This window comes from Cetorhinus maximus, chromosome 1 (assembly GCF_964194155.1).
Source record: "Cetorhinus maximus chromosome 1, sCetMax3.hap1.1, whole genome shotgun sequence".
Classification (NCBI taxonomy): domain Eukaryota; kingdom Metazoa; phylum Chordata; class Chondrichthyes; order Lamniformes; family Cetorhinidae; genus Cetorhinus; species Cetorhinus maximus.
The window spans coordinates 148328592-148351471 of NC_135879.1; the positions used below are offsets into that span (position 1 = coordinate 148328592).

The 22880-nt window shown below is 43.8% G+C and overlaps 1 protein-coding gene across 5 annotated transcripts in view; it reads right to left on the reverse strand.

Moving 5' to 3' along the window:
* The window catches only part of dlc1 (DLC1 Rho GTPase activating protein), a 585847-nt gene that overhangs the window by 555237 nt on the left and 7730 nt on the right, over positions 1-22880 (reverse strand). For all 5 annotated transcript variants that reach the window (XM_078548306.1, XM_078548283.1, XM_078548313.1 and 2 more), the window contains exon 2: positions 5945-7081. In XM_078548306.1, coding sequence (XP_078404432.1) covers positions 5945-6949 — 1005 coding nt within the window. In that variant the 5' untranslated portion in view covers positions 6950-7081. The remainder of the gene's footprint in view (positions 1-5944; positions 7082-22880) is intronic.

The following is a 22880-nucleotide window of genomic DNA, read 5'->3' on the forward strand; positions in this document are numbered from 1 at the left end:
TTTAAACTACCTCAAAAGGTTGTACAAACTTGATTTGTGCGAGGCATAATTTGTACTTGAAATTTCCCAATCTTCTGCACTAGTTTGGTCACTTCTCACCGAATCCCACTTAAAATAGCAACACAACCTAGCAGGAACTCCAGGCCTATCTGTTATATTGGCCTTGGCATGATGTTTTTCTTTTACAAAAGACAACATAAAGGCTCGGCTTTTTAGAAACGCTTGACTTCTCAGCTTGTTTAGCATGACTTGGATGATGATTTTAGTCTTTGTGTGAAAGAGAAAAGAAAAGACAATGAATAGTTTACAAACAACATTTGATGGGGGCTGAAGGGAAGAGAGATTTCTGATGGAGCTCAGTGATATAACCTTGGTGGAGCTTTAGTGCAGCTGCAACAAATCTCAAGAAGGTCAACACCATTCAAAGGAATCTGCTTGATTGACACCAATCCGCTAGCTTAAACATCCACTCACTCCACCACTGGTGTACTGTGGCTGCAGCATGCATCATCCATAGGATGCACTGCAACAACTCACCAAGGTTTCTTTGATGGTACCTCCTAAATCTGTGACCTCCACCACCTAGAAAGGGAAGGGCAGCAAGTGTAACTCTTGTAGAGTTAAAACAATTAACTAAATTAACAAAAACAAGGGATAAATCAAGCACAGCCCCTAAATCAGGTCAGCTGTAAAATCAAGGAAAAGCTTTAAAGGAAACTTACAACCATTAAACCAAAATGTGATTAAAGGGGTCAACAAAACACCCCAGTCCCCACGGTGCCCACCGGGCATGGAAGGCCTCGATGGTGCCGGCAGACACCACATGCTCCCTCTCCAGGAACACCCGGCCGCGAACGTAGGCAGCAGGTGTAGGGGAACATCACCGCCTCCAAATTCTATTCCAAGTCGTGCACCATCACATTTTGGAATATATCGCCATTCTTTTATTGTCACTGGATCAAAATTTTGGAACTGCCTACTTAATAGCATTGCGGCAGTACCTCCACTACACAGATCGCAGTGGTTCAAGACCCATCACCTCGAAACAGAAACTAGGGATAGGCTGGCCTTTTCAGTGATGCTGGAATCCCAAAGAATGATAAAAACAGTTAAAAACAGTTAAGAAGTGTGAAATGATTCATTTTGGTAGGAAGAGTGTGGAAAGGCACTATAAAATAAAGGGTACAATTCTAAAGGGGATGTAGAAGCAGAGGGACCTAGGTGTACATGTGCACAATTTATTAAAGGTGGCAGGACAGGAAAAGAGAGAGGGTAATAAAGTGTACAGGATCCTGGGCCTAATAAATTGGTGCATGGATTACAAAAGCAAGGAAGCTATAAATCTGTATAAAACACTGGTTCGGCTTCAGCTGGAGTATTGCATCTAGTTCTGGGCACCACATTTTAGAAAGGATGTGAAGGCATTAGAGAGTGTGCAGAAAACGTTCACATGAATGCTTGTAGGGATGAGGAACTTCAGTTGCATAGACTCTAGACTGTTTTTATCTACCTCTTTGACCAGACTGTAGGTCGCCACCTAGTCAACAGCTTCTTAGGCTGGCATTACTTTTTCCCTTAAACCCCTGTAAAGCAGAGACATTCTCTGCATTACAGGACCAATTAAATGCAAGTTGTTGTTGATATAAGCAGCTAATCAACAAAACAACAGCATTTTCATTTATTTTCATCTGTTTACATTACTCAAAGCACAAGGAAAGTTCATAAAGTTGTTACTAAAGATATTCACCCATCACTGTTCTGAACTTTAGATTACATTTGAACAGCTTGTTAACAGATGTCAACAAAAAATGTGTTATAATCCTGAACAGTCGTAGACTTCAATCCAACCCTCATTTATACTCCCTCCTAACCTTGTGTAATAAGAAATAGGAGCCAAGGTAAAAATATATCCTTTTGAGACTGCTTTTCCATTTAATAAGCTAGTGGCCGATCTTCCACCTCAACTGCACTTTCCCAGCCGATCCCCATATCCTTAGATTCCCTTAGGATCCAAAAATCTATTGATCTCAGTATTGCATATATTTAATGATTGAATATCCACAGCCCTCAGACGTATATAATTTCTAGGATTCACAGAACTCTGAACAAAACAATTTCTCTTCACTTCCATTTTAAACTGTCAACACCTTAACCTGAGAGTTTTCCACCTAGTTCTAGACTCTCCAGCCTCTCAGCATCTACCCTGTCAAGCCCTCCAGGATAATGATTTGTTTCAATGAGGTCCCGTCTCATTGTTCTGAACTCCTGAGGCTTTAGGCCTATCCCACTCAACCTCTCCTCAGAAGACAACACTCTCATCCTAGGAATCAATCTATTGAACCTATACTGTGCCTCCTCTAAAGCAAGTATATCCTTCTTTAGGTACAGAGATTATAACAGTACGCAGTACTCCAAATGTGGTGTCACTAAATCCCTCTACGATTGCTGTAAGACTTACTTACCCTTGTGCTTCAATCCCTTTAAAATAAAGGCCATTTGCTTTCCTAATTGCTTGCTGTACCTGCATAATTTTCTGTGTTTCTTGTACAAGGACAACCAAATTTCTAAGCATAAACTTTTAATAGTTTTTCATAACTTAAAAAATAAAATTCTGTTCTTTCATTCTTCTACTAAAGTGAATAACCTCACATTTTGCCACATTATACTCCATTTGCCATCTTCTTGCCCACTCACTTAACCTGTCTATATCTCTTTGCAGCCTCTTTGAGTCTTCTTCAAACTTACCTTCCCACCTAGCTTTGTATCGTCAGCAAACTTGAATGCATTATAAATGGTTTCTTCATCTAAGTCATTGATACAGATTTAAATACTGAGGCTCCAATACTGATCCTGATGCAACTCACTAGTAACAGCCTGCTAACCTGAAAATGACACATTCTCTATTTTCTGTTCTTTAACCAATCCTCTATTCACACTAATGCTAATAGCTGAGTGAAGGATATGCTGGGCCATGAGATTACAGATTGTGTCTGAATATATTCTGCTGCTGTTTATGGCCCACAGCAATGCCCAGATATGTGGTTGGAAGTTCATCTTGGGGTCAAATATGACACCAAGGTTACAAACAGTCTGGTGAAAACAGATACAAAGTATTAATTTAGTATCTCTTCCATTTCCTTATTTTCATTTATAATTAGAAATGCAAGTTGCTGTTGAACTCCAAAAGCACAGGAAAAAGTCATTGATAAATCTCTTCAAGTTGGTGTGGGTCTGGAGTGACATTTAGGTTGGGACTATGTAAGGATGGCAGGTTTCCTTCCCTAAGGGACATCATGAACCAATTGGGATTTTACAAAAGTCCAACAGATTTATAGGCACATTGACTGACGCCAGCTTTTTATTTCCAGATTCTTTTTTTTACACTGAATTCTTTGCAACTGTCATGATGGGGTTTGAACTTATGGGTGGAATTTTACGGGGGTGGAGCCAAAAAATGTGGTGAGCCATTCAAAAGCCCATTGACTTCAGCGGGACCATAAAATCCTGCCAGTGGGAGGGGCCGTAAAACTGCACCGTATGTCTCTACATTAATTAATCCTAGCCACCAGTACTAGTGACATATCCACTACACTACCATCCCCTTGTTTTGTGGCGTTCACCTAGATTTTGTGCAAGCTATCTAGAACCATAATCATGGCAGAATGGTTTGTTGACACCATAAATAATCGGTGCATTGACTAAATGATAAAAGCTTCTGAGTTTTACATTTGCTAATTTGTATTGCTAAAAAGCAACTAACTTTGTGAATAATTCCATTTGTTAATTTATTCTTTCCCAAAGCCTAAAACTAGACTTCTTTACCACCCATGTTGTTCCCGCTATCAATCACTGAAGACTTATAAAACCTAAGCTTGATGTTAACTAATTATTATTTCTGGACATACCTTATTTCCTCTACTACATTTTTCAACTTTGGTGCTATCATATTCATGGGTCACAGCCCAACAAAACAGCTATTGAGATGAATCAGAACTAGCTATAATATTCTCTGATGAGCTGCTATTAATTAATATGGCCTGCTGCTAAAGTTGTCATGTGGGTTACTTATTGATTACATTAATTGTTACTAACGGCTTCCTGACAGGTTTGATACTGAATGATTACAACATGCCTATAACTAGGCTTTGATGTAATTAGTAATATTGAAAGCCAAAAATATCCATTATGGTGATCAATATTAAGATAATACTTTGGGAGAAGATACATATACATTGAACACATTTTGATTTCATGCCTTTAGATGTTAGAGTCATTGAATGAATCTGGCATCTGTGATCCTGCCAGCTTGCAAAACCATCCTTTTTATACTGCTGTTCGTTTGTCAAGATGAAAGATGGGAAAAATAGCCAATACTGCACCAACTGTTCTTGTTACTATAGCCCCCTTGTCTTACCACAGACGAGTTTTCTGCAATTTACATTACTGGCAGTGCAGGGATTGTCCCAAAAAACCTGAGACTTCTTTCAAAGTTTAAAAACAGTACTTCACGCTCAACTTTGCCAAAGAGGATCAAGTTCCACTGCCGGGAACAAAAGCGGGAGCTGACTCTGCTTCAGGGGATAATGGGACTCTGGGACGGCATTTTACCAGTGTCGCCAATTAACAGGCTTCCATTAGGGCAGCTGTCCAATGAGGGTGCACCCCACCCCCCCACCGCCTCCCCACCGTCCCCCCCGCCCAATCAGAGAACTGGTTCTCTGCATCCCAGGCAGTGCAACTGCTCATAGAGGACCCCTCAGTTTTGAAGGGACCTTGAATACAAGCGAGTCTTTTGAGGAAGCCATGGCCAGGGAAGTAGGCCCCAGCGATTAAGGTGGGGGTGTGAGGGGCAAGGATTAATCTGGCAGTGGTGCCCTGGGTGTGGGGGTGGCAAATGTTGGCTGTGGAGCACCCAACTAGGATGGTCCCCTTCTTTGTTTTTCCAAACACTAACTGAACAATATACATAATATCAAACTGCATCATAATGTCATCATGGCTGTTGGCTGCTGGAAACGTCATTCTTTGATTGTCCAATTGGACATGCTATAACAGAGCAGTGATTTGTCACGCTAAGAAAGAACAGACTTGCATTTATCAAGCAATCTTATCACATGTTGCAGAACATCCCAAAGCACTTCACATGCAATTAATTATTTTTGAATTGCAATCATTTTTGTTCTATGAGTAAACGCTGAAAATTGATTTGCATACAGTGAGGCTCTACAAACAGCAATGTATGACTGACTAGTTCAGCTGTTTTGATACTCTTTGCTCCTTCCCCTCCTTGAGATGAGTTCTTTCACTTTTGTTCAATAAAACTCCGCTGAGTGACCCAGCCATGAGCGTGTGGAACTCTGACACTGAGTGCAGGTGAGCTAAAGTACCACAAAGGGTTAAATTTAATCACTGAACTTGGAAACCCAGGAGTCCAGTCCTGGTCCATCTTTTAGGTGATATATTCTGTGTGATATAATCCCAGAATCTCAACATTTTCATCAGTAGAATAAAGATTAACCGCACAGAGATGGAGCATGTGAAATCTGCATAGAATGGGGTATTTCTATCATTGGGGTGTTAGTGTAAAATGGCCAGTATTGAATTTGCTGCCCATTACACAGTTGACTCAATTATCCTTTCCAATAAAATTAATGGCTCAGAAAATTGGGTGGGGCAGGCAATTCAATAGTGCCATTTTATACCATAATTTGGAGTTGAAATTACTCCCAATATGCATATGTGTGCAATTTCTCTGTGTCTTAAACATCATAAATGGGCATATTCTTTCCTTGTTTAACCTCAAATCTTTCTTCACTCTTGACTGATTATGCTACAGGTATGGCAGCAAATATAGTTAAAATGACGATCTAAATATAAACATTGTTTTCATATCATTAATCAATCCATTAATCAAGTAGTGTAAATTAAAAGATTATTTCCTTACCTTTCTCTTTCGGAGTTTTATGGTGGAATCTGCAGGGTTAACATTATTTGTATTTTCCTGTAAATTTAATATTTGGGAGCTCTGCTTTGAAATATTTGTAGTATTATTTCTGGTATCAGAATCATTTTCAGCTTGTCCTACATCTAGATTGAATTCCTCCAGAAAGGTTTGACCCAAACTCTCCCTTGAGCATGTCTGAGGTGGAATTATACAATTCACATGGGTATCCTCTAATGTCGTTTGTACATCACCATTAGTTACAAGACATCCAGCTATATTCTTAGTAACCTCCCCATCACATTCATCTCTTGGCATGTCATGTTTTCTGCGCTGCTGTGCAATTACTGCAGTGTGGAGAAGCTCCTCTGTTGGAATAATTACGTTCAAACTCTTATCCAGGTCTTTCTTTGGTAAATCCCTCAGATCTAATTCCTCAGAAGATTCTGGGTGTTCAGAATCACTTGTTTTCTCATCGCCCTTTTCCTCCTCTTCAGGAACTGAATCATAATCAGGGTCATTATCTATTCCAAAATTCTCAGATATATTCTTGGTCACTTGCTCGATCTCTTCTAATGGTGATACTTCAATAGGCACCCGTTCATACCTTGAGGGCTGAAGTTCTCCTGCAACATAATTTTCCTCACAACTGAGATCTGAGTTTTCATCAGATACATGGACTAGAGTCTCTGTGCTTGCTTCTAATGGCAGAATGTAATCCTCACTTTCATGATTATCATTTTCATCCACTTCTCTTCTATGGTCGCACAGTTGCTTTGCTTGAAGGGCAGATAGATTAGAGTTACGACAACATTCTGGTAAAGAAATACTGGAAAATCTTTCCTTCTTGTCTGCTTTTGATATTTCATTGCTTTCCATACTTGGTTTTAGATTATCAGCCACAAGTCCATGACAACAGACTGCACCAGAATCAACAGAATCAAATGAAAAGCCAGGCCAATTGGTCACATGATCTTCCCAGCTTCTTTTCTTATTAGCTAAAGACATGTCATCACAATCCAGTTACAGATTTTTCCAGGCGTGCATCAGAGAGAAAAAAAAATCAGGGAGACCCATTGACTTTCTCCATGATAAAGAGCACTTGGCAGTTTCTGTTTCTCAAAGCCATGTTAACAGAATCTGTGTCGCAAAGAAAAGAACAGCTTAGAGGTTTGACAAAAAATGCATCTACACAGACATCATTACGTTCTGTGCCAAGTTCTTTTTTAATCACAGCAACATGAGAAATATTGCCTTTTTTAAAACTTAAATACGAATGTCAAGTTCACGAGAGCATGTGCTGCCATTTAAGTATAAAAACAGATAGAACAAAAATATTTGAAAGCATTCAGTGAAAGAACTTCATGTGAACAGCAATATACATGAACATCATTGCAAAAATACAGCTTAAATTCTGTAATTGTGTTTGATTAATATAAACTTTATTGAGAAACAAAAAAGATAAAAGTCCTGTTGTTAGTGTAGTATATGGTGTAATTGATAGATAGGTAATATTGTTGCCAATATTGATTCTTCATGGTGAATTCCCAGTATAATTTAATAGCTGTTTCTTAAAGTCATAGTGGACAGATTTTTTTAAATTTAGTGGGATGTAGGCGTTGTTGGCAAAGCCAGCATTTATTGCCTTTCCCAAAATGAAGCTGTTTTCTTGAACCATTGCAGTCCATGTGGATTATAATTTCTCATAGCAGTTTGGCTTGCAAGGCCATTACAGAGGTCAGTTAAGAGTCAACTGCATTGCTCTGCGTTTGGATTCACATGTAGGCCAGTTGCGGTAAGGATGACAGGTTTCCTTCCCTAAAGGACAGTAGTGAATGAGATGTATTTTTATGACAGTCCAGTAGTTTCATGGTCACCAATACTGATACTAGCTTTTTATTCCAGATTTATTTAATAAACTGAATTTAAAGCTCCTAGTTGCCATGGTGTGTTTTGAACTCCCATTTCCAGATAATTAATCCACATTTCTATTCCTGTAATATAACCACTATGCCTTTATACCCCATAATAACCCATGTTCCATATTCTGCCACCCCGTGAACGATAGTATGATGTTGACGAGTCACATTCATTAATAACTGCAACCATGTTTCTTGAGTTATTCTGTTCTCAGCACACAATTAAACAATGATAACAGGTCATGGTCCAAAATATAATTTTAACGCTACACACCTGAAGGACTGTTTTAAGGAAGGGTCACAAGAAACGATATATGTAAACCTCAGCTGGTATCTGGTAGCTTCTTAAATCTGGAAATAAGTTTTTAAATAAAGGTTGCCATGTCTGAGACGATTAGTTTTAGAGAGCAACATCACCCAATTGGCAACAAATACCATCAACAGCTATTTAAATGATTTTAGGTCCCTGCTCAACACAGACTAGAAAATAAAGCCTAACAAAGGTAGAGGAATGTAGCACTTTGAGACATATAATTTCATGCGTGACAACATTTGACCTAGAAACAGTACAGTAAGGAAAATTTGTAATTTCTTTAAACGGTCCGTGGATTCTGTAATTGATTTTAAGAATGTTTGAAAAGGACTTTTAAGTGTTTGTTTCAATTGTAAAGGGATCAATTGTAAATACCTTGGATAATAAAAAATACTGGTCCATATGGCCTGAATATCCTTGACATGGAAGCAATACCAACAGGAAGGAAGTTCGAAAGAAGACATGTGGCTTGTAAACACGAAGAAGAGCTGCAGACACAAAGGATAGCTACAACCAGAAGAGCTGGAAGGTGAAGGTGATCGGTGCACAGATGCAGACAAAGAGAAAGCAGACAGAGACAGAAAGAGGAACACAGAGAATTCTTATGGGGAGAAGAAACAAATTGTTCTCAGGTAGCGGTCAGTTTTTTAGCTAAGGAAACAGAAACTCTTGAAAGTACTGTGTGAGCTGGCTAAAAAGATCTAAAACCTGGAAAGCTGTGTGAATAGCTTAGAGATGCTAAAGAGCTGGGTTTTTTTCCCCAGAATGGCCAAACTGTGATTTGGGGTGATATTGGTGGTTGGTTGAAAAGATACTCTTGAAAGCTACACTATAGGGCTATCATGATCCAAGGGAGAAAAGGTTCATTGAAATGTGCCTTGCTGATGATAATTATGTCCATGACACTCAAAGGTAAAAGCTGTTGTCGGATAGGACTCCTGACCTATCTTGTGTGAATAAAGCACAGCATAGTGTAGAACTGTATAGTTACATGGTGCCACATTAGTGTGTGTGGTTGGGGCGGGGGGGGGGGGGGGGGGGGGTGCAGTGAGGGGGCATGGGGGGGAACGGTGATGTAAATGCTTGTGGTTGCATAAGATGTATCTTTGTTGTATCAACCATTTAAAGTGAAATTTACCTTTTTACTATAAGTATCATTTGCCTGTTAATTTATGTGTAATTCGTATTGGTCCTGATTTATGTTAAATTAAAAGCTACAAAAAGTGGAATCTTGTTGGTAATTTCTTCATTTGGGTGTCATTCAGTAATTTTGGTTATTTTGGTTTATGTGTTCCCAATGGAGATCGTGATTAACAACATTATTGTTTATCATTTATGTGAATAATTTGAATATACCTTGGAGACCTTTTTCATAATCATTAATACAGTAACTAGTATTATGTTTGCCAAATTTTGTGTGATAACTGTCCTGTGAAACGCCTTGGGATGTTTATTTTGTGAAAAACATTATATAATTGGAAGTTTCTATTGTATCTTAACAACACACGGAAGGGAGGAGACGGGAGAAATCCTGCTTAACAGAGCTCCTAAATTTATTTGGGGAAACTACAACCCAATTGGCCAGTGGAAAGCCCTTTAACATGGCATACCTTGACTTTTAAAAGGTATTTGATGACATTCCAACTTAGGTTCACTGACCAGAAACCTAACAGGACCAGCCATATAAATACTGTGACTACAAGAGCAAATCAGGGCTAGGTATTTTGTGGTGAGTAATTCATCTCCTGACTTCCCAAGGCCTGCCCACTATCAACAAGGCACAAGTCAGGAGTGTGATGGAATACTCTCCATTTGCCTGGACGGGTGCAACTCCATCAACATGTAAGAAACTAGACATCAACCGGGACAAAACAACCCATTATACAAACAGACTGGAGAGACGTGAGCTTTTCAGTCAAGAAAGCAGACCTCTGAGAGCTGATCTTAATGAGGTATACCAGATAATTATGCTAATCATAAAGGTAAATCATTGGTCACTAAAATTAAATTCTATTAGAGTATCTGGAGACATCGGAGGTCTGGATTTAGAATGTAAAGTCGAAGTAAGTGAAGTCCACTGAATGCAGGAATACATTCACGCAGGACCATATCTAATATAAGCAGAGACATTTAACATGAATAAACATTCTTGTGAGAGTTCAGTACATGCCAGCACTTCCTTACAAGCAAGTTCCCTGGCTGGTATGTGCAGTTACAGGCTGTGCATACCAGAATGCTGTTAAAAGTTTATCATCTGAAGAGAGAATGGAAAAAGTATAAAATACTAATCTAAACAGACATTCTTAATGGAAGAGAACTCAACCCAACTCGACCAGTATTATACTGACTCTTGCTCTGTTTCCTGCTTCCTATTCATGGGAGTGTTATTTCAAAATGATGGGATGTATGAGAAAGGCAACCAATCCTGTGGGACTTAAAACACTGCAAAAAAAAATCCCAAAGCCATCCAGATCACAGATCATAAATGTATGAATTCCATAAGGATTATGCAGGCTTTTGTTCACCCAGCCAACACAATTTGCATTATGACCTTTTTCACAAAAAGGAGTGCCATGTTGATTGCAATGATTTATGAGGGCTTTTATTAATTTGGCATTCTTGTTCGCAAAAGAATTGATTTTATTTGGTCCTCGATCTTTTGAATATTTGTTTCATAAAACTTCTCGAAACTCTATTTTTGGATACCTATTTTCATGTTAAAGCATTTTGTTACTACGGCAATTTTCTAATATATGTCTTTCCGCAACTGATTCTGTTAATGAAAATTTCTCTTTCGTCCCAAAACACAAAATATACATTACATAAGGTACAAAAATAAGGTGGAAATATTAAGTGACTGAAATTCATTCCACTAAAAACAATTGCATAAAAGTAAAAGGCAGATACTCAATCAGATAAGTAAATCTGTACGTAGCAACATACAGGGTAATGTATTTTGTTATTGTTAAAGATGCTGACTGCCATAAATTGAACATAATTATGGCCCTATTAAATGAATAAACCACTGGAATGTTTATCCTTGACATATTCCAGCATGAAACGGTTTTAAGATAGATGAATTAGGTCTTTTTCATAAACGTATGTCATACTCTTATTCAGGAAGTGGGATACTGTGTTCGAAGACCTAGGGCGGACTTTTCCGTGCCTGTATGCGTTGGGCGTGCTCGGCAATGTAAGCGGACAATATGGCAAGAAGGCCAAAAATTGGTTTCACGACGTTGCGATCACCTGCTCAGTCCGTTGATGGCGGGCCGTCTTCTGCCGTCAGATGTCAGAACCTCACTTTAATGCGTCTGCATGTCATTGTAAGGCCAGCCTGCCAGAAGGCTATTGAGTTGGACGATCAGCCATGATCATAATGAATGGCGGAGCAGGCTCGAAGGGCCGAATGGCCTACTCCTGCTCCTATTTTCTATGTTTCTATATTTCTATGAATTACCCCCCACGCTGGATCGTCCGTCCATGTCAGCGGAAAAACATGCCAATGCAGAACACGTCTTGACAAGTGTGACATACAGTAGTTGGGACTTACCGCCAGGCCCTCGCTCACATCACAGACATCCGACAAGCAGAAGATCCTGGAGCCTGACAGCAATGGGACCCTGGAGGAATGTCCAACACATGCTGGCTGGATTCTTGTGGCCATGGCTTTGCCACGAAGCAGCTCATGGAAGGTGGAAAGTCACCATTGAGGGTCTGCTCACAACCGATGATGGTCATGTGGGTGGAGAGGAAGATCCAGCTGTGTTTGGGAGAAGATGTACCTGAGGGTGGGAGAGGAAGGTCTAGGATCAAGTGGGAGAGGCAGAAGTGTCGGGAGTGGGGCCAGTGAGCTTTGGGTGTCGGGGGTTAGGTTGGGTTGGGGGGAGGGGAAACAAAGTTGTCGGGGTGAGGATGGGAGCGGGTGGAGCAATTATGGGGGGATGGGGTAACAGGGGAGAAGGCTGCAACTGGGGAGGTAGGTGTAAGGGGGAATGGAAGGTGTAAGGGAAGGAGTGCGGGGTGGAGGGAGGAGTGGAAAGGGAGGAAGGAGTCCAGGGAAGGAAGGAGTCCAGGGGAAGGAAGGAGTGCGGAGAGGGGAGGGAGTAAGGTTGGAGGATGGAGTACGGGGGAGGTGGAAGGAGTGCGGAGAGGGGAGAGAGAGTAAGGGTAGAGGAAGAAGTAAAAGTGGAGGAAGGAGTTTGGAAAGAAGAACGACTAAGGCTGGAGAAAGAATTAAGGCTGGAGAAGGGAGTCCAGAATGCGGAAGGACTAAGGGTAGCAGGAGAAGTAAGGATATCTGAAGGAGCCAGGAAGGGGGCAGGACTAAGGGGGAAGAGTCGGGGGGGGGGGGGGGGGATGAACTTCCAAGGGGAGAAGGGCATCCATGGGGAGAATGGTTCCAAGGGGGAAAGGGGTTACAAGGGTGGAAGGAGTCCAGAGGGGAGGATGTCCAGGTGAACATACAAGGGAGGGCTCTGATGAGTCCATAACTGCCTCCTGGGGAGTGAACTGAGGGTGTGCATGGTACTAGGGAATGGTGAGAATGACTGAGTGAGGTGGTAGAGTGGGAAGGTGAGTGTTCGGCAGTAGTGGTAGAAGGGACGGCGAGGGTAGTTGGTGGGGACTCGGAGGCAGGCACGGACCCTGGGGGTGGGAAGGAGGAGGTTGGGGAGGCTAATCTGGGTGGGATTTTCAGGGAGGAAGGGAAAGTGCACGTTCACCTGGACATCCCCTAAAGAAAAGGATCGTACCGGTAGGTCACGGAGTGTAGGTGGAAGGTGATGCCAGGGGGGGTGGTCAACAGTGATGGGGGAAAGGAAATGGGTGACTGAGGGAGGGGGAAGAATGGGGGAGTGTACGAAAAACTGTATTACCACCATGCTGGCTAAATCGAAGGTGAAACGAGAGCCGTGGTGGGTGAGATCAGGTGCTGTCTGTGAGTGTGAACAGTGGGTGGGTGGAGATGCAGCTCAGCTCAGATGGACAACTGAAGAGAGCCCCAGCAGGCAGCACTGAGAATACTCAGGACATTGAGATGAGCGTGATGTGGAAGGATCTGCATGCGTGGGAGAGTGCTTGCATGAGGCTCCGAAAAGTCCTGTCCGATACACACATGCACACTTCTCCCTCCAGAAACACTCATGGACCAGCTGTGTGCAGCTGAACTGCTAGTGGGAGGTTTGCAGTGGGAGGACTTGCAAAGCTTGTCAATGAAGCTGAAAGACACCACTGCATGTTATGCGGTGAAAGTGCATATGTTTCCAGATTGTAAAGTGACAAAATGTGTTCACCCGTGCAACCAACTGTGATCAGAGTTTCTTAATTTTTGAATGCCTTAGACATCTAGGTGCTGCCCGGACATCGGCAGCAGGGGTGAAGACAGCCTGTGCAATGGTTGGTCCCGTTGTCTCTGATGTCTTCGGCGTGGGTCCTCTGGAGAGCTGAGGCCTTGGGGGCCCCAGCTTGCTTTGGCTGTCCTCATGTGGGCCAGCTGCTCCCTCTGTGGTGATAGAGAATGAGGTTGAGGGCCTCACAGGCAAAGGGGGCTTGGAGGGAGTGGGCAGCCTCTGAGATTCCTGAGTCGATGACCCAGGGATGTCCACCTGCCACTTCTCCTCCTTTGGGTGCCTGAGGACCTCGGCCTAACTCCTTTAGGGGAAGGAGCACCTGGAGGTACGTCGAGGTGCCCCATTTCCCTATCGCATCGCCACTGCAGGAACTCACCCATGGCTCCTGCGACGGAGTGCACGTTTGCACACATGTCCGCATTCTGCTCGACCAGGGTCCCTGTGGCATCCCCAATCTTCCCCATGGAGACCTCTATACATGTATATGTGGGCACCACTTCATCAGGGAGCAGACAGACGCACTCCTCTGACTCAAGTGCCACTCTGTTGAGGGCTTCCGACAGCTCTGCGTGATGTTCCCACTCCTTCTGCTGACTCTCTGTGATGAGTTGGAAAGCCAAACCCAGAAGTTTGTCATCTGATTCGGACCTCACAGATGCCTCTTCCCCAGCAGTTCTCCAAACGCTGGAGAGCTCAGCCGAACCTGCCTCCTCCTGCTGTGGATGCGTATCCATGTGTTGACTACCAGATTGTGAATCTGAGCTTGCTCTAGATCTAGGTCCCACTGAGGTGTGTGTCTCTGCGCTGGTGGAGGGTGTGGGTAAGCGCTGCGATGGGTCTTCCAGGCTGCTTCCTTCCAGCTCTTCACTGGAGGAAGAGTCCTCTTGACTGCAGATGAGGATGTGGATGGAGCTGAGGGACTGGCTGGCTGAGGGCGTCAGTTGCTTGGCAGAGCTCCCTGTGAACCAAAGTAGACATAATTAGTGCACAGCAGCAGAGTGAAAAGCAGGAGCGAGAGAAAACTCACAGTTGCATTGAGAGAGGGATGGTGTGGTGCAGGTTCCTTACGAGGGTGTTCACCCCCGACCTCACCATCACCGCAGGCACGGCCCACACCCTCACCAGTCAGCACAATGGCACGTTCCTCAAAGTGAGTGAGGGGCCTAATGTGGGCCACTCCACCCCGGTCCAGGACCTCTCACTGCTGATGTGAGTCAGCTTCTCCTGCATGAAAACAGATGGTGAGCAGGACACATGGACAGGATGTGGACGCAAGCTCCAGAGGATATGAGCCTGATGGAGATGTGAGGGTGTGTGTGAGAGTTAGTGGTGTTGTCCTTTGAGGTGTGAGATCCCTGTGGATGTGTAATGGATTTGGGAGTGTGTGAGTTGAGAGTGATGAGAAGAATGACTTACCCCGGTGGAACAGAGGCGATCATTCATCCTCTTGTGGCACTGGTTGGCTGTCCTCTTTTGCAGGGTGTTGGAGCTGACCACCGCTGCTAACGCCACCCAAGCCGGATTGGTGATTTTGCTGCCCATCATGTGGCCAGAGCTGGGATAGAGGACAACACAGCAGGCCTCCATTGCATCCAAAAGGTGCTCGAGGGATGTGTCATTGAACCAGGGGGTGGCTGCAGTCTTTTTGCCTCTTGGGGCCATGACTTCTGTGCAACAATCCTGGACTGGAAGTACTGAGAGGTGTGCGTGCGGCTGCATTTTAAATATGGCGCTCAGCGAGGTGATGGCGAGGCGGGTGAATGAGAGCCTGCCCGCCATTGAAACAGCTTGTTTCCTGGGAATGCATAATTAATGCGGTGGGATTGGGACGAAACGGCGTGAGAAGCCACCATTGCAGTCGGCAGGTAAAATGTCATTTTTCCCGCTCACTACCGCACTTAGCACAAACCTGGGATGATTCTGCCCCGATCATGTAACAGTAGGCATCAGTTTGAGCTTTTTCAAACAAATAACACTATACATAGATTGCACTGGGAAGCAGAAGTCTTGTCATTCATTTTGTTGCGTTCCCATTCTTAGCTGTGCCGCTGAAGATTAATGCCAAGGAGAGGTCAACCATCTTCCCACAGGGCAGACAGAAAATCAAACAGAGAGTCTCCATTGGCTGTTCCCATGTTCCTCTTGGCAATCCAGCCAGAACAACATTGATTTGGGTCTAGGAACCAAATTCCTGCTTGGGCACATGATGGGCAGGATTTTACTGTTGGCGAGTGGGGGCGGGGCCCACTCGCCAACATGTAAAATGATGTGGGATGACGTCGTGCGGAACTCCCGACATCACCCTTCCCATTTAAATTTTCTGGAGGATGGGAGCGCAGCAAAATCAGCTGTGCACCCGCCAACCTGTCAATGGCCAATTGGGGCCATTGACAGATCAACTTAGTGGACCTGTCCGTCCAACCTTAAGGTTGGCAGGCAGGTCAGGAGCCCCGGCGGGAACTAGAAAAAACATGAAACCTCATCCCGCCGGTGGATGTAGGGTTTTAAAAATTTTAATAAACTTGTTATGGAAATTATGAACATGTCCCACCTCATGTGACATTGTCACATAAGGGGACGTGTAAGGGAATTTTTTTTCCCCTATTTATAATATTGTTGACAGTAGAGGCGATCTGCCTGATGCAGCACTTAGCCTCAGGGAGATGAGTGCGCTCTTTTGTGCGCATGTGCAAAAGAGCGCACTCTCGATTCTAGGGATTCCCCCCACCCGCACAGGGAGCGCACAGCGCTTCCTGGTGGATGTCACGCTTAAGGCCCGCCCACGTAAAATGGCGGCGCAGCCCGCCTGACAAACGGAAAATTCAGCCCGATAAGTTTGGCCGAAAGGTTGGAAGGAAATGGGAGGTGGGATAAGGGGGAAAAACAAGGGTAGGTGGGCTCAGTAGACAATGCATGATCTCAAAAATTCTTTCACAAGTTTGACAAAAAGGTTTACCATAGACCTTTTAAGAAGGATATGAACAGCATACTGCAGAAGCACTCATTAATTATAGGACATTTAAGATTCTGTCAAGTAACTTTGACTAGAGCAAGTTGAGTTATGATTTAAATTGTAACTTTTTTTTGTCATTGATATCTCCTCAAAAGGCCTCCACAAATTATAATTCAGCATTTGGAAATGGATTGGAGGAAGGAATTTATGGGAGTATTCTGTTGGCAGGGGAGAGGTGTGTATGCATTAAGCATTTGTCTGCTAGTGTCCAACTATGGAATTTCTGGACTATTGACTCTTCAAAATAAATCACAAACCAGAAGCCGTTTTTAGCAAGAGAAGTGTCCTCTAAAGAGATCAATGTTTTTCCTTTATTGAAAATACACTAGGAATAGGCAGGCAGAAGTAATGCCCCCTCACTTTTCTGTGCTGTGCTCAGTTTCTCCACCTAATGTAGTGCAAACATTGGTGATCTTGGTATCTGAAAATGAAGCTGTATTGTCATAACATTTACAAATACTGCAATTGAAGCTCAGGGAAGGTCTGACGCAAGTACACATTTGAAGGGTCATTGCGTTCATGAAAAATCGTTTGGCAAAATGCTTTCTCTTATATCTTGAAGATTTAAAGATCTTAGATTTGAGCTGAGTTAGCTAATCTCAGCCAGGCCAGCTGCAGAATGCCAAAATTGACTTCATGGTCTCCAGAAGAAGGAAAGCAAAAAACAAAATGGTAGCATTTTTGCTCCCAAAAACTATCCACTGACCTTTGTAAAGGGAACACATATGACTGTCAGTCAGAAGATGATAACATTGTGCTCAGCAGTGGAGTCCTCCACAACTAACTCAATCTGTTGACACCAGTCACAGGGCTCACATATATTAAGAATGGCTATTTGGTTAAGGTATTAGAGCTACTGACACTTGTGAGTAATCATGGGCTGGATTTTCACCGAGTTAGAATGGCTTGGGAACCCTTTAAAAATGGTGGGCAGGTCCAGATTCTGAGATTCCTGACCCCATTCCTGGGCTGTCTGATTTTTGGGAGTGCCTTTAAAGGGTGTGGGCTGGTTCAGGTCAAAAGCCCACAATCAGAACATCCGACCTGGCTTGCTCCATTGCGGAGATAGATATCTCTGACTCCTCCACAAGGATCTGGGCCAGGTTTTTAAAGAGTCATGGTTCACGTCCCCTCAGATGAGTGGTGAACTTAGCCCACCTGATGGGATCTTTCAAAAGGTGAGTTCAAAAGGTTATCCTTAAGTCCCCTGTGCCAAGCTATCCACTCCGCAGTCTTGGCTGAGAGCCCTGACATCCATTAATTTTGTTGAAACAGCTGTGGCCCAGAAAAAAACATGGCTTGATTGACAGCCCTGGCACTCTGATCTCTGCTGTCAATTTCATAATGTTTATTTACATAAGATTAATTAATTTCAAGGGCTTGCAGTTTCTTTTATTAATACTTTAAAAGGTTTGGATGATTGACACTTTTATTGCCCTGTAGTAAAATGACTTTATTTTTAACATAGTGGAAAGTAATGAATGAATGATTTATTTTTAAAGCCTTTTTCTTATGCACCCAACTGTCACTATAGGGTTCATTGGTTCTATACAGTATATGGCGGGGGAGGGTCGTCCATGGACATATAGGTGCCACAGTTCAGCATAGGGGACACAAAAGGTGATGGGGGGTGGTGGTTGGAGCACCATAGCTTGGCATAGGGGAAATGAGCTGCTATGGGTGGGTGGGTCCTATAGATTGCCATAGGAGGCGTGAGGGGCCATTGGGGTGACTGGAGTGACATATGGGGCATTAGGGACCGTGGGGGTGAGTGACAGGCATGAGGTGGCATGGATGGAGCATGGGGGATATGTGGGGATTGAGGGGGTATGACGGATGAGGGCTGGAGTGCCTTTCTGTTTTATTCTAACTTAGACAAAGTCCCACCGCACCAAGGCAGGCCTTTTAAACAGCCCACCTCTGCACCTGACAGCCCCTGTGGCTGCCTCCGACCTCTTTCCTGGGTCAGCTGGCCCGGTTCCAACCCATCCTCTGGCATGAAGACCCCACCTTGTGGGCACTTTTTCCTGAGGTGAGCGGACCGAGCTGGGAATTTTCCAAACTCCCGCTACCTGCCTCGAGGAGTCAGTGCCTGCAAGACAGGAGGGACAAGGAAAGAAACAAAGTCTCTTTAATAAGCAGCTAAGGTAGCAGAGAACAGTTACTTCTTTTACCCATGAACCTGTGCATAAGAACTGTCAACACTTATTCTTCAGGAGACTATTAGTCATAGGAACATGGGCCTGAATCTTCAGCTTGGTGAGCAGGGATGGGCGCATGTACACGAAAGAGCACACTCATCTCCCTGAGGTTAAGTGCAGCCTCAGGGAGATCGGCTCAAAATGTAAAAAACCTAAAAATAGAAAAGTTTAATTTCCCTAACATCTCCCCTCATGTGACAATGTCACATGAGTTGGGACATGTCCATAATTTTCACAAAAACTTTATTAAAATTTTTTAAAACCTACATGAAACCTCATCTGGCCTGTGCATGAGATTTCATGCTTTTTTTAGTTGCCGCTGGGGCTCCTGGCCTGCCGACCAACCTTAAGGCTGGACGGGCAGGTCCTTTAATTACTTAATTGACTCTGTCAATGGCCTCGATTGGCCATTGACAGGTCGTCGGGCGCGCAGCTGATTTTGTTGCCTTCCTGAAAATTTAAATGACGTGCGGTGACGTTGGAAGTTCCGGCCCATGTCACCGCGCGTCATTTTATGCATCGGCGAGCAGGCCCCGCCCCTGCTCGCCGACGTGTAAAATCCTGCCTCAGAAATCTATCTATTTCTTTCTTAAATATATTCAGTGACTTGGCCTCCACAGCCCTCTGTGGTAGAGAATTCCACAGGTTCACCACCCTCTGAGTGAAGAAGTTTCTCCTCATCTCAGTCCTAAATGGTCTACCCCATATCATGAGATTGTGACCCCTTGTTCTAGACCCCCCAGCCAGAGGAAATATCATCCCTGCATCCAGTCTATTCATCTGTCAGAATTTTATATGTATCAATGAGATCTCCTCTCATTCTTCTAAACTCCAGTGAATACAGGCCTAGTCATCCCAATCTCTCCTCATACGACAATCCTGCCATCTCAGAAATCAGTCTAGTAAACTTTTGCTGCACTCCCTCGATAGCAAGTATATCCTTTCTTAGGTAAGGAGACAAAACTGCACACAGTACTCCAGGTGTGGTCTCACCGGCTCTGTACAGCTGCAGTAAGACATCCTTGCTCCTGTACTCAAGTCCTCTCATGATTTGTGTACAAGGACACCCAGGTCACTTTGTACATCACCATTTTTCAATCCTTTAAATAATTCTGTTATTCTGTTTTCTGTTTCTCCTATCAAAGTGGATAACTTTACACTTATCCACATTATACTGCATCTGCCATGTATTTACCCACTCATTCAACTCCCAAGCACAGATCTCTGTGGTACCCCACTAGTCACTGCTTGCCACTCCGAAAAAGACCCATTTATACCTACTCTCTGTTTCCCGTCTGCTAACCAATTCCCAAGCCATGCCAATATATTACGGGTAATCCATTGTGCTTTAATCTTACACACTAACTTCTTGACCACCTTGCGGCGGGAATGGGGCTGTAAAATGCGGCAAGCCATTCTAAACTCCATTGGGCTGAATTTTGCTGTCGGCAAGCAGGGGGCGGGGCCCGCTTGCTGATGTGTAAAATGACACGGGATGACGTTGGGAGGAACCCCCGACGTCATCCTGCCCCATTTAAATTTCAGGAAGGCGGGGGTGCAGCAAAATCAGCTGCGGGCCCGCCGACCTGTCAATGGCCAATTGAGGCCATTGACAGGATCATTAAAACAATTAAAGGACCTGCCCGTCCAACCTTAAGATTGGCGGGCAGGCCAGGAGCCCCGGCGGGCAATAGAAAAAACATGAAACCTTATACACCGGTGGGATGAGGTTTCATGTAGGGTTTTAAACAGTTTAATAAAGTTTTAGTGTCATTTATGAACATGTCCCATCTCATGTGACATTGTCACATGAGGGGGATGTGTTAAGGATTTTTTTTTCTATTTTTAATGTTTTTAAAAGTGTTAGCGATCTCCCTGAGGCAGCACATACGCGAAAGAGCACACTCTCGCCTTTGGGGAAATCCCCCCCCACCCCGCCTGCACAGGGAGCGCATAGCGCTTCCCGCTGGATGTCACGCTGGGTGGGCCTTAATTGGCCCACCCACTTGAAATGGCGGTGGGGCCTGCTTCTCTGGCGGGGATCGGCTCCCTGCCCGCCAGAGATTGGGTCGGGCCTGCCCACCCGACAGGCAGAAGATTCTGCCCCATTGGATTTGGCAGCACTGTAAAATCCCACTGCCATAAAATTCCACCCCTTATGTGGGATTTTATCAGAAGCTTTCGGAAAATCCAGGTACACCACATCTGCTGGTTTTCCCTTTTCTTTTCCACTGGTTATGTCCTCAAAAAACTCCAGTAGGTTTGTCAAACATGATTTCCCTTTTATAAATCCATGTTGACTTTGTCTAATCCCGTTGATATTTTCTAAGTGTCCTGTTATCACATCTTTTATAATAGAAACTAACATTTTCCCTACTACCGATGTTAGGTTAACCGGCCTGTAATTCACTGTTTTATCCCTCCATCCTTTTTTTAATGGTGGGGTTATAATTGCCATCCTCAAATCTGCTGGCACTGTTCCAGAATCTAAATAATTTTGGAAGATGATAACCAACACATCCACTATTCCTATGGCCACCTCCTTTAGTAACCTGGAATGTAGATTATCGGGCCCTGGGGATTTATCGGCTTTCAGGGCAGAATTTTACGAGTCGGTGAGCGGGGGCGAGGCCCGCTCGCTGACGTGTAAAATGATGCACGGTGACGTCGGGGGGAGCACCCGATTTAAATTTTCAGGAAGGCGGGAGCTCAGCGAAAGCAACTGTGTGCCTGCCGACCTGTCAATGGCCAGTTGAGGCCATTGACAGGGTCAATTAAGCAATTAAAGGACCTGCCCATCCAACCTTAAGATTGGCAGGCAGACCAGGAGCCCCAGCAGGAACCAAAAAAAACATGAAACCTCATCCACGAGCGGGATGAGGTTTCATGTAGGCTTTAAATAATTTTAATAAAAATTTTGTGAAAATTATGGACATGTCCCAACTCATGTGACATTGTCACATGAGGGGACATGTAAGGGAAATTTTTTTTTTCTATTTTTATCTTTTTTACATGTACAGCCAATCTCCCTGAGGCAGCACTTAGCCTCAGGGAGATGTGCGCTCTTTTGTGCGCATGCGTGAAAGAGCGCACTTTCAATTTTGGGATTCTCCCCTGCCCACACAGGGAGCACATAGCACTTCCCTGTGGATGTCACGCTGGGCGGGCCTTAACTGGCCCACCCAAGTAAAATGGCGGCATGCCTCCGATCGGGAGGGCCGATCGGAAGCACGCCTGTACGCGCCCGCCCATCAACTTCCAACCCCCGACAGGGGGAAAATTCAGCCCTCAGTCCCATTAATTTCTCCAGCATTATTGTTTTAGTAATACTAATTTCTTTCAGTTCTTCCTTCTCACTAGGCCCTTGGTTCCCTAGTGTTTCTGGGAAGTTACTTGTGTCTCCCTGCGTGAATACAGAACTAAAGTAGTTGTCTAATCGCTCTCCCATGTTCTTGTTCTACTATAAATTTTCCCGTTGCATTTATCTTCACTAATCCTTTTCTTTTTACATACTTATAGAAACTTTTACAGTCTGCTTTTATGTTACTTGCAAGTTTAGTCTCATACTCTATTTTTCCCCTAATTAATGTGTCCCCTATCCTATCACTACTGTTTGGAGGCCTAAAGACAACTCCCACTAATGTTTTCTGCCCCATGTTGCTTCTTAGCTCCACCCAGACTGATTCTACATCTAGATTTTCTGAGCCAATATTCTCTCTTACTATTGATTTCATCCTTAACTAATAATGCCATCCTACCTCCTTTTAGTTTTTGCCTGCCCTTTCTAAATATTGAATACCCTTGGATATTCAGTTTGCAGCCTTGGTCACCCTGCAGCCACGTGTCTGTAATCGCAATCATGTTGCACCCCTTTACATCAATTTGCACTGTTAATTCATCTACCATATTAAGAATGCTCCATGCATTCAGATGCAGTGCCTTTAGGCTTGTCATTTTAACATTTTTACCTAGCTTTTTTTGTACTATGGCCCTATTTGCTGCTAGCCCTTGTTTCCTCTGCCTTCCACTTTTGCTTTCGACTTTCATTCCTATCTTTGTTTCTCTCTCTTGTATCTCCTCACTCAGGTTCCCATCCCCCTGTCATTCTAGTTTAAACCCTCAATACTAGCGAATACCGCCGC